This window comes from Gouania willdenowi, chromosome 9 (assembly GCF_900634775.1).
Source record: "Gouania willdenowi chromosome 9, fGouWil2.1, whole genome shotgun sequence".
NCBI classification, from domain to species: domain Eukaryota; kingdom Metazoa; phylum Chordata; class Actinopteri; order Blenniiformes; family Gobiesocidae; genus Gouania; species Gouania willdenowi.
The window spans coordinates 37,293,398-37,306,118 of NC_041052.1; the positions used below are offsets into that span (position 1 = coordinate 37,293,398).

Below are 12,721 nucleotides of genomic sequence, written 5' to 3' on the forward strand. Positions count from 1 at the left end.
CTTGTTAATGCAAATAGATTTTAGCAACTAATCTCAAAGATTTTAGGTTGTGAAATCAAAGTTAGTTTTTCCTTTCTTTGTAATATGTTTAGATTTATATTTTAGGCTTTTGAAAGAAGTTGTTTGACACATACATTTAGTTTTCATGTAGTAAATGCTAAGTGAATATGTTGTAATTTGTGCAAAAAGATCAAATTTTATTGAATTGAATCAGAATTTCCAGCTGTATCAAAACATTAAGTGAGATGTTCACGACTCCAGTGGAACTACAGGTTTCACCTAGGGCTGGGCGATATATCGAGATTCAAGATATATTGAGTTTTCCATTTTGGCAATATAGAAAATTACAATATTGCCGATATTGATATAAATATATTTTTACCGCTTATTTAGATTTTTAAAAAAAAACTTGTTTTAGGAGTCGCTGCTTTCACTTAGAACAGCATTAAAGGCACATTTAGATGGATTTCTGAGTGCGTCCTAACCCAGACCTTCACCTAAACATCCACACTACAGAACTCACTCACACGTGCTGTCTCTTTTAGTAGTCTGGTTTGTTAGGGGAAGAATTGTGCAAATTTGTCAACAAGCATGAAATTTGGCATACTTGCAGTTTTTGACTAGCTGAATTCAAATCTGGCAGGGGCCGGAGCCAATCCTCAACGGAGTCTCCATATTAGACAATTAAAAATGGCGGCCACCCAAAAACAGGTTTTTCTGTTGCTAGCCAACCAAAAGTCACATAATTAAAATTAAAAACTAATTTCTAAGGGATTCTAAATATGATGCCTATTTGACAGTAACCTTGACTGGCATCGCCATTGGACAATGTCTATTTTACAACATAGAAGCCTGACATTCCAGACCAAAGAACCTTTATTTGATCAACCAAATCTACTGTATGTTAATAAATGCCTGTGTGGCGTTTTGCATCAGCAAACTTAACCCACAATTGTCTTTCTGGTAAGACTTAATTTGAAATAAAATTATCGAGATTTATATCGTATATCGCCATTTTGAGATAAAATATTGAGATATGAGTTTTGGTTCATATCGCCCACCCCTGGTTTCACCCTAAATATTTTATTTCTGTAGTGATGATAACTGAAAACCTTTGTACGTTCTAAAAGCGCTGTGTTCTGTTGTGCTCTGTTTTTTTTTGTTTTTTTCAGGAAGTGTTCGCCACATGTACTTGTATCATCACAGTCAGGGTCACAAAGCCCTGTTTGGCCTCTTCATCCCCTCGCAGCGCAAAGCCAGCGTTTTCGTCCTGGACACGGTGAAACTCGGGCCCTGTTTACACGACAACTTTTTGTTTCTGTTTACAAAAATGTCCTCATTCACATGACACCGTTTTCAGAACAATCTGTTTACATTAGACCGTGAGAAACATCAAAATAGATGTAATGTAGATGCCAGGCCAATAGATGGCGGTGTAGTTTTCAATGAACCAAAATAAGCTCATGCGCAGAGACACATTCTCTAAACACAAGTAAGATTGGAGCTTAAATCAGACCTACACAGTTAGACCCGACCTGAGGCCGACACAATACGGCCAAACATAAATGAATCCGATCTCTTTTTAAGCCTGAACCCATTGCTGCTCAACACTATTCAAATCCATGGGTGTTGGACTGAGGAGTAAAGGGTACTAAGTACTCAGGGTCCAAGGCAGGGTAGGGGGGTGTGGGGGGGCACTCTTGAGCATTTAAATGCTGGAACATTAATTTTGCACATCAAATTTAATTGAAAATAAAAAAAATTATTTTGAACATTATTTTTTGCTGCCACCAAGTCTTAAAGCTGGGTAGGCAATTTTTTCCAGATACACTTTTTAAGTTTTTGGTTGAAATTTTCTTTTTTCCTGACAGAAATTAAGATCTTATGTGCTCTGAAAAAGGAATGAAGATAATACATGAGCTGTAGCAGCTGTAAACCTGTAATAACTTCGACCAATGGAAAAAAAAACGAATCGTTTTTTTTAACCAATCACGTCTCCCTGCTCGTTCTCGATCCCTCGCATGCACAAGCTCACACTGAAAGCACGTCACCGCTGACGGAGTTAAAACAGAGTTTTTGGTCACGTTTTTTAACATATAATGATAAAGTTTATTGTTTACTTACTGCTGACTGAGACATGAGACAACGACGTTTCTACACAATACAAGCAATGAGCTGAGCTCCTCTTCTGCAGCAGCTGTGCACATGCATGTGAGTAAGACGGAGCACAGAGGGAAGGGGGGAGGGGGGTAAAGGCGGAGCCATTGGGGAGGCTACATTCAAAATCATGCTAGCTTTCAAAAATCGCCTACCCTACCTTTAAGTAGGTGGGCAGAGTGTCCCTATGATTCTAATCATTCTACATTTACTTTTTATTAAGCAAATAAATATAGCAATATGATTAATATACTGCTGTTGCTCTCACTCCTATAGGGAGGAAATGTTTTGAGAAACATGTCAAAGGTCTCATCTGCAGTTTGTTACAGTCCACCCTGGACCCCCCCAATTTGCTTACATGCTAATAGGATCAACAGATAATAGCCACAACGCTCCACACTGCCCTCACACACCTGGAGGACAATAACACCTGCTTTTTGTAGACGACAGATCGTCATTCAATACCAGGCACACGAACAGTGTCCCTTACTCTGAGGCACGTTTTTAAAAAATTATGTTTTCATTTCAGTTCAACTCAACTTTATTTATATAGAGCAAATTATAACAATCGTCGTCTCAAAGCGCTTATCAAAATCTAAAATTCTTAAGAACAAAACCTAACAAATCTGAACATGCATCAGCTAGAATGGGGGAACAAACGCTGTTGCCATGTAGATGGACAGCCAAAACGCAACAAAACTTTTGAGTTTTTACTAGAAAACGTTCTCATGCAAATGGGGCCTCAAACTCCTCTAGATTAGAACCTTCCCATTGTTCTTGTCCTCAACACTCATTATGTGATTGTGTTTCATATTTAATCTGCTTTTGGCTCACACTCTGTATTCTGTGTCTTCTTAAGGTTCGAAGTAACCAGATGCCCAACCTGAGTAACGTGTACACAGCTGAGCGCACGGCGCTGCTGGAGAAGACGACAGAAGATCTTCTCCCTCCAGAGAAACACGTGTTTGAGGTGCGAGCTGAAAACGACATGAAGGCCATCTCCCGTGCCCTGCAGCGTATACTGCTGAGCTACAAGGTGAAGTACCCTGTGCAAAACATTAGTCTTATGCCCCATAACACATACATATTAAATTACATAATATTTGGGCTACTAATACTCATTTTGTGTGGCCCCCGAAAGTAAATGCTCAAGATGAGTCCAAAAATAAAAGAAAAATGTACATAACAACAAGAAAAACACAAAGGGATAGAAAAATATACTCAGAGGTGTGAAGAGTACTGATATATCCTACTCAAGTAAAAGTACTTTTACTCAAGTAAAAGTACTTTTACTTGATTGTATGTAGGTCAATTAAATAGTACTCAAAGTAAAAGTTACTAGTAACTTTCACCCCTCACGTATGTTTTTGTTCATGAATCTTACCACGGTTCCCTTGCAAACAGTAAACATCTCATGTATAAACTTAAAAAGGAAGAAACCAAATCTTGCTTTTTTAAATTAAATAACGCCAATAATTCAATGCTCTAAGTGTAGCTACATTTATGAACTCTAAAACTGAGAAAAAAACCAGCATTCAATGCTGTTTTGGCGCCGTGCATTTTGTTTAATCTGATTGGTCGGCTATGATGTGATGCATTTGATTGTTGTCTGGTCATTTCATTTTCTGTAGTTTCACAATGTCCGTTGATCATTTTAAATAAAAACATTAATAATTCATTCAGTAACGATTGTATGTAACAAAGTACTTTACTTCTTTTAAAACATACTTAAGTACAATTACTGATTTAAAAATATACTCAAAAAAGTTCCCATAAAAGCAACTTAATTACAGTAACATGAGTACTTGTAATCCATTTCTTTCTCCTCTGAATATACCTAATGATACAAAAAATAGGCAAAATGACAGAAAAACACACAAAATTAGTGAAAATTGTACAATTGACACCAAAAACACAAACAAAAATACACAAAATGACAGTAAAACACAAAATGACCAACAAACCACATAAAATAACAGCAAAAATATTGACAATCATGCTCAAATTGTTAATTATTTTAAATTCTGACATGAATGTTGATATTTAATTCTCACCTGTCTGCTCTGTCTCACAGGAGGAGCGTCGTGGACCCACACTCATCGCTGTGCAGTCAAACTGGGAGTTGCGTCGATTGGCTGCAGGGATGCCGGTGCTGGAGGAGTTCCCAGTCGTCCCAGTACATGTGATCGATGAGATCAGCTATAACGTGCTGGACTGGCAACGCCTCGGCGCCCGCCGTATGATTCGCCACTACCTCAACCTGGACAGTTGCCTGTCTCAGGCCTTTGACATGGCCAGGTAGGAATAGGAGGCGGAGCCTGGGTAAACAGGATGGACCTCTCCACAAATCTCTACAATGAGTCTCTAAAGCATTGTAATGTGTTAAAATGGCTCTCTTCCAGGTATTATCACCTGCCTGTGGGAAATTTACCACAGGATGTTTCTATTTTTGGCTCCGACTTGTTCCTGGCGAGACATCTGCGTAAACACAACCACCTGCTGTGGCTGTCGCCCACTGCCAGGCCCGACCTCGGAGGGAAAGAGGCCGACGACAGTCGCCTGGTCATGGAGAGCGATGACCGGGGTTCAGTGGAGATTAACGCACAGGGCTGTTTCTCCACAGGTACAAACACACACAGCTCAGAACCAGGGTTGGGGTCTGTTACGGCCCCCCCCAGGATGTTATGCCAAAAGGCTTGAGGGGCTGCAACATAAAAGACGGCGGACAGAAATCAAAGGTTTTCTAAGTATTTATTAACAAAAGTTCTTAAAAGTATCAACAGAATGAAATAAAAGAGACTGGAGATCCTGGCCAAACTAAACAAAAGTAGGGAGGACACTGGGCCAACCCTATACAGGGCCGACGTCCCAGCGTCCACCCTCTAAACTACAAAAAGTAACAAAACACTAAACCTACATGAACATGAAAACAGGACTACCAGAAATCTCCAGTCCAAACTAAAATAACAAACTTATAAAGATGTCAAGTGGGGAGCTGGAGAAACTCTCCCCTTTTGTCTGCTGATGGTCTGATGCTGTGCCTCCTTCCTTCTGGTCCTCTCAGCCCTTTATAAGCTCCTCCTCCCTCTAAACCTGATTGCTGATGTGAATTAGGTGAGAAGGAGGAACAACAGGGTCAATTATAATTGTAATCGCATAATTGATAATTTATTACACTTAATTGTAATTTTAGGAATCTGTCGCTGTTGTAATCGTTATTGAATTGGACGTGAGTTCAGATTATTGACTTTGTAAATGCAATTACCATGGCAATACAATAAAAACTTTCAATTCCAAATTAATTAAGAGATGCTAACACAAGAGGAATGTTAAGTTTTACGAGCTCATTTGTTAAAGGCTCAGTAATTGTTATTAATTGTAATTGAGCTTTAGTAATTGAGAATATAATTGTAATTGACTTTCAAAGGAAAAATTATAACAGTAATATAAGTGGGAAAAAACACAGGTCAACATAATAATAATTGAGTTGCAATTGAACATGCATAATTGAAGACGTAATTGTAATTCTTCTCTCTATTTGACTTATTCCACCTGTTTTGTTTGTTTGTTCCAGTGTGTGTGGAGCTGGACCTGCAGAGCCTGGCAGTGAACACCATCCTCCAATCACAACATGTCAACGACATGGAGGGCGGAGCCAGTCTGGGTGTCAGCTTCGATGTGATTCAGCAGGCCTCGCTGGAGGACATGATGTCAGGAAACCAGAGCGCGAGTGCCGTGGCGAGCTACGATGAGACGGCCCTCTGTTCAAACACCTTCAGGTGCAGATTGACTGTGACTGGGAAAGAAATGCAGATCAGATCAGATTATTCTCGTTTAAAGATAAATATACACGACAAACTCAATGAGTATATACTGTTGGGTTCAATTATAATTGTAATCGCATAATTGATAATTAATTACAATTATGACATAAGTGTAATTGAAAAAATCTGTTGCTGTTGCATTCATAACTGAGTTGTCATTTTCAATTTATTTAAACACAAAACTGTGAAACCACGTTACAGTTCTATATCTTACACGTAGTTAACAACTATTAAAATATGTTTCACATTAACTTTTCCCTCTACCTGTCAGTTCTCTTGAGGATCATTTTACCATTTAAAAAAAATAAATCAAGTAGTATACTGACGCCCACACCAGAAAGATTAATACCAATATTTTAATTGATTAGGATGCCTAACAAGGTAACCAAGAGATGAAAAACAAATTGCATGATAAGTAACATTTTTGGTGTATTTTACAGCTGACTTAAGAAACAAAACGACCTATTATCATAAGAGATGCTAACAGAAAGCTAACACAAGAGGAGGTTAAGTTTCAGGAGGTTATTTATTTCAGGCTCGGTAATTATGTTCAATTGTAATTTAACTTTAGTAAATGTAATGGACTTTCAGTGGGAAAATAATAATTTTTATTTTAATTGTAAAAACCCTGCCCCATATAGTATACATCTGGGTATTTCTCGCATACTCAATCTTTCCATACTATCTAATGTGAACGCACCACATACTCATTTTGACATCAGACTTGGTATGAGTAGTATGCAGGGTTGGGGGTCAATTACATTTTCAAATTACAATTACGTCTGTGAGATGTCTCACTATGGGATGCACACTCCATCTGCAGCCCTCGGAAACATTTTTCTCAATCTGCCAATCTTGATTGGCTGGTGAAACATGTCCGTCCGCCAGGGACACTCCCACCTCCTATAAGAGGAGGAGGCGGACGATACATATCATTCAAGCACCTCTTCTCACTCTTAAGCTAATCTCGTGTCTTTTCTACCAGCTCAACTGTCCACAGGCGGATCATTTTTAGCCTCCGTCTACAGACGCTGATAGGATTTTGGATGCACTTGCTTTTTGTGGACTACACCAGGTCAAAAACAGCGCTTACCTTGCCTCCGCTTGGTCGGCGCTGTCCTCGGTTTGACGCCACACCAATGTCTCGAACCGCTGAGCGTTAGCACACCAGCTGATGGCTCGGTTTCCAACGCCGTCCCTGACAGTCCGGCACGCGTTGACTTATCTGTAGTAAATTATAATTCAATTACGATGAAAATAGCAGCAGTTTTTATATTTAGAGCTTTAATTATTATGCGATTTCAATTAAAATTTACCCCAACCCTGGTAGTATGTTAGTATGACATTTCCAACCTGGCCTTTGTCTTGTGCCCTATGAACAGGATCTTGAAGAGCATGGTGGTGGGGTGGGTCAGGGAGATCACACAGTACCACAACGTGTACGCAGACAACCAGGTGATGCACTTCTACCGCTGGCTGCGCTCTCCCAGCTCGCTGCTCTACGACCCTGCGCTCCATCGCACCTTGCTCAACATGATGAAGAAGGTTTTTCTCCAGTGAGTATCACACAAACCAAAGTGAAGCTGTTTGTTAATAATTCATCTATTCTCCCATCTTTCCTCTTGATCTGCTCTCAGATTAGTCGCAGAATTCAAACGTTTGGGCTCGACTGTGGTTTACGGAAACTTCAACCGGATCATTCTGTGTACTAAAAAACGGAGGATAGACGACGCCGTCGGCTACGTCGAGTACATCACCAACAGGTTTGTTACACCTGCTTTCAATTCACTTTAAATTCACTTATGTGTGCATGTGTTTTTTTGTTCTTTCATCATCATTAACAATTTTCATAAATTGTTGATATGGCCAAAAGTGTAAGTATTTTGGAGTAATCTTTCATTCAAATTTAACTTTCAAAGACCATGTAAAGACAATTTCAAACATTATCAAATTTTATTTATAATTTGAGACCTTGTCTGACTACAGAATCAGCGAAGGCTTATATACACTCAATGATATTTAGTCATAGGGATGTAACGATTTACTCAACTCCCGATACGATTCACGATACTGGGTTCACAATACGATTCTCTCACGATTTATTTTACAAAATGGGACTGTAGACAAATGATGACTGAAAAATATTCCTTTTTTTTTCGGGGAAAAACTAGAAAATACTCTACTATTTTCCTTTTAAAAGAGTCCCTTCATAAACTATTCAAAACAAAGCAATTTAACTAAAAATAAATCTTGAATGAAATAAATAAAGGAATAATACAAATGAAGAAGACTATTAATTTAAATTCTGGTTTTATAGTAAACAATGCAAAACTGCATAATAGTTTTTTTTTCTTTTTAAAAGTGCAACTGAAAATGTTTTGGCTTAACAATTGGAATACATTGCATTGTATTTACGTCAGATATTTGTTTGAACCAGCAGAGGGCACTGGTAACCCAGTGGTCGTTTGGGATGCAAATTCTTGCAGTGAAGAAGAGATGCTATACGCTAGCAGACAGAGCTAATAGAAAAACGTGACTTTTACAAATATTCACGTAATATTACAGATATTCTTTCAGTGCTAAATGGGTATGAATCATTTATGAACATGTTTATGAGTAGAAGGCGGCCAGAAATAAAGTAGTAGCAGATTCCGCCTGCCGCCAACACTTCTGGACAAGAGAAGGATAAATACAGTATCGATGTGAACCGTGATACCTATGAATCAATTTTTAACTGCCTTATGATTAATCGTTACATCCCTTTTGGACACTTTAATATATCATATCATATCGTGACCTACTGTATGTATCGTATACGAATCGTATCGCCAGATGCCAGGCAATACACACCCCTAGTAAATAGTACAGTTGAGTATTGTGTTTTCTGTCATCAGTCAGGTTTAATGTTTGTCTCATTGTGCCATGTTGTTGTTAACGGTTTGTTAAATGTTATTGTTCAACTTTATGTTACATCACGTTTACCTGCCTTAGGACAATTGATGAAATTGTACTACTAACTCTAGCATATTTACTGTATGTTGATGCTGTTTGCTGACACATTGACTAATATGTCATTTCCCAATTCAAATAAAAAAATAAATGAATCTTCTGTGTAAGAATTCACAATGCTATAATAGTTTTCTTTAAAGTAGTTCTACTTCAGTGCTCATTATGAGGAGAAAAACCACCCATTAAACACTTAAAGTTCCAGCTGCGGCATCCATTAAAAGAGGAAAATAAGGAGATAAAGACACAAATAACCATTACACTAATGGAAAGTCTGGCAAAACGTGATACAGGATCAATTTGTACATGGTCAATAGCCATTTGGATGCTGTTTTTGTTTTCATCAAATGTCTGCCAGCAAATCAGTTTAGCAACAACACGTTTAAAAGTTTTATAAACTTTAAGTAAGTAACATTTATTTCTAGAGCACCTTCCTCAGACAAAAAGTGCTTCACAACACAGATTAAAAGCAAAAAACAGTACACAGTATAAAAGGCCATGACAACATAGAATCATAGCAGCCCAAGAGAAGTTAATTAAAAGCGTGAACAAATAAAAAGGTTTTTAGTTGGCTTTTGAAGGTGTCGACAGAGTCAATTGAACACAGAGAGATCGTTCCAGAGCCTGGGAGCAACAGCCTGAAGAGATCTGTCTCCTCTGGTCAGAAAACAACCCCTGATATAAATCAGGGGTTCCAAACTCTGCTGGACTGGACCACATAAATCTACTGTGACAAATACCAACTTTGTCATTTAGTTTAAGGGTAATTATTTACCCTTTTTAATCATGTGTACCACTAATAGGGTTGCAAAGGTGCAAAATGTTTCAGGTAAATTTCCACGAGAACTGAAGCTCTGGAATTTTGTAAATATTCAGTATACATACATAAGAAGTATAAACTTCTTATGTAATTATTTGTAGGAATTAACATTAAATTGGGAGTCGTTTTAAAAAGCTGTATCATATCCAAACATAAAGATTAGCCTCCATTCAAAAAAGAAAGAAAAAAAACAACATTTCTCGGGTTGCAAAATTTTCAAAGTTGGAAATTTTCCATGGGAATTGAAGGGAAAAAACTGTTGAGAAAACTGAGCCCTTAATAGGGATGTTAAATATAGTTGCAAAAATGTCATCTGTATTTCTTTTTTTTAATTATATATGTATATGTATATATGTGTATATATATATATGTATATGTGTATATATATATATATGTATATGTGTATATATATATATGTATATGTATATATATATATATATTCTTTTTATTTAGAAATGTTGACAGAGTTGCGAGTATGAGTGTGTATTGTTCCTGACATTGCCTTATTTTTTTTTGATTTTTTTTTTTTTTTTTTTTTTTACATATACATATACACACAAACACTGAACTTAACAACCACCCACCCACCCATCCCACCATCCTGGAGGACACTCACATAGACTAGCATATAGGGAATGTGACATCTGATACTTGCATATCCAACAAATATAAAATCATCTGTATTTCTAGCGTTTCTCAGTGTATATACAAAGGTTTTGAAGGTTATAAATCATAGTTATTTCTAGGGCTCGTCCCCTCGGGGGTTGGGTGCTTCGGTGTGGGTGGGTGTGGGGGCGGGATGCTGGCGGGGGGCCTTGGGGTTGGGGTCAGTGGCGGGATGCGCTGGGTGCTCGGCTGCTTAGGGTTGCTTGGCCGTGGGGGGGTGGCCTGGGGCTCCCTGGCCCCCACTCTTTCTGCTGGCCTGGCTGCATCTGCGGGCCCGGGGTAGTTCCTGGGTTTGCGGTAGCGGTTTTTTGCACATATACTGGTCTACGATGCACTGGCACGCCTTGGGATGTGGGATAAAACTCATACTGGGCTTAACTTTAGACACGTTAATCCCAAATACCTGCTTTAGGTATTACCACTCACTCATTCCCCCTGTCCACAGCCACCACCATTATAGCTAAGCTTCACACTTGTCACTATACTGGCTTGATTACACAACATAATAAGCACAATATATTCTACAACTTCACATCTCACCCTCAATGTAAAACAATCTATTCTCCCCACCCTTTCTATTTCCTACCTTGAGTCTCTCCTCCCTGCTCCCTTTCCCTTCCCCCTCCCTCTCCACTTAGGTGTAACACTACTCTTCCCTTTTATATCCTCCCTCTAATAAAAGATTTCTTACCCTTCCTTAGGGAGGGCTTGTGATGGTCACAATTAAGCAATAAAATAAATCAATTTATTTTATTGCAATAACAAAATATGCATTGCTGTCTCATAATGATTGCACTTCTTGTAGTGTTGACCTTTGACAGCATGTGCAGACAAGTAAAAAAAATAAATAAATCATAGTTATTTTATATTGTGATTACGTGTGCAAAGTAGCAGAAAATTTGGGTACATTTCCACAGGAACAAGCACAGGAATTTTAGAGATATTCAAAAATATAAGCACTTGAAATTATTTATTAGAATTAACCAGAAATTGGGAGTAATTTTAAAATAACTGATGCAGATATTTTAGATGTGGGGTTTTCAACCTTGAGGTTAGGACCCCATATGGGGACGGAAAGACACTGGGAGGGGGTCGCCAGATGCCTTCAAGAAACTAGGAATATTTTCTGAACAACTTGAGCCAACTTTTGCACATTTTACCCTTTTTCTGCAACTACACAAAACTTGCCATATTTTAACCTATCATCACCTTTTATTCCATTATTACCACTTCTGTATAAAATTTCAATGCCTTTTCTGCACATTTTTTCCACTTTTAAGACATTTTTGGCACTTAAGAACCCTTTCCACCACTTTTCCCACCTAATGTTACTTAAGTTGATCTATTATTATCACTTATAAGCACATTCATGATTTGTCACGCCCATTATTTGTCAGTTTAACTAATTGTTGCTGCCTTCTCAATTACATTAATTCTGATTAAAAGATTTTCATCTTTAAAATGACTACTGGTATATACATAGTGTATGCATATACAAATGAATATAAACTTCCTGGGTAACAGTGGATATTATTCAGATAAAAAAGGTAGAGAACCACTGTTTTAGATTATGCTAAAATACATTTTCTCAACTATATTTAACATCTTTGTTAAGGAGGGCTGCCAACTTTGGTCGTTTAGTCGACTAATTGGTCGATGGCGTCATGGTCGACCAAGATTTTTTATTGGTCCACCAGCAATAGTATCAGTTTCAATCCTGTAAAAAAAAATTCAATGCACTTATATAGATGATAATTATTAAATATTAAATATCAAATATAATGTATTTAATGCCTAAACATGATTCTATTCTAGCAACAGCTGTAAGTACGTACTGCTCTGCAAAAAAAAAAACGTTTTGCACTTCAGCTGTCCTGGAGTGTGCTGTCCTCAGAGCAGAGAGAGAACAAATTAAGACAGGCTTGAAGCACAAGCATCCATTGTTAAATCAATCCTTTTTCTGCACAAGAACATGGATTATTCTTATATTTGATACGTGGATTATGTAAATAGATCCACTTCTGTCTCTGACGCCGCGGCGTGCACTGCACACCTGTGTTTGACGTGCGTTTGTTTCCCGTGCGCTGATCTGATGTTGACATCAACAGTTTATTATTAAAAACAGGCTTACCACTAAAACAAATGTAAATATGTCATTTGTATGAGGAAAAAATAGGTTTTAATTGTCAGTTTCAGGTCAGGCTCTGATGTAAATACCTAATGTCTGTCGGACCTGTAGGTTTCACTT

The 12,721-nt window shown here is 38.0% G+C and overlaps 1 protein-coding gene and 1 long non-coding RNA gene across 2 annotated transcripts in view; one reads left to right on the forward strand and one right to left on the reverse strand.

Moving 5' to 3' along the window:
- The window catches only part of pole (polymerase (DNA directed), epsilon), a 51,059-nt gene that overhangs the window by 29,617 nt on the left and 8,721 nt on the right, over window positions 1-12,721 (forward strand). Inside the window, exons 34-40 of the mRNA XM_028458416.1 lie at window positions 1,173-1,279; window positions 3,017-3,193; window positions 4,232-4,455; window positions 4,560-4,780; window positions 5,732-5,936; window positions 7,364-7,537; window positions 7,619-7,744. Of these exons, the coding sequence (XP_028314217.1) occupies window positions 1,173-1,279; window positions 3,017-3,193; window positions 4,232-4,455; window positions 4,560-4,780; window positions 5,732-5,936; window positions 7,364-7,537; window positions 7,619-7,744 (1,234 nt within the window). The remainder of the gene's footprint in view (window positions 1-1,172; window positions 1,280-3,016; window positions 3,194-4,231; window positions 4,456-4,559; window positions 4,781-5,731; window positions 5,937-7,363; window positions 7,538-7,618; window positions 7,745-12,721) is intronic.
- LOC114470302 (uncharacterized) lies at window positions 5,824-7,492 on the reverse strand. Its single transcript, XR_003674858.1, has 3 exons — window positions 7,335-7,492; window positions 7,075-7,206; window positions 5,824-5,953 (listed from the first exon to the last, which is right to left on the reverse strand). It is a non-coding gene; the product is annotated as an uncharacterized LOC114470302 (long non-coding RNA).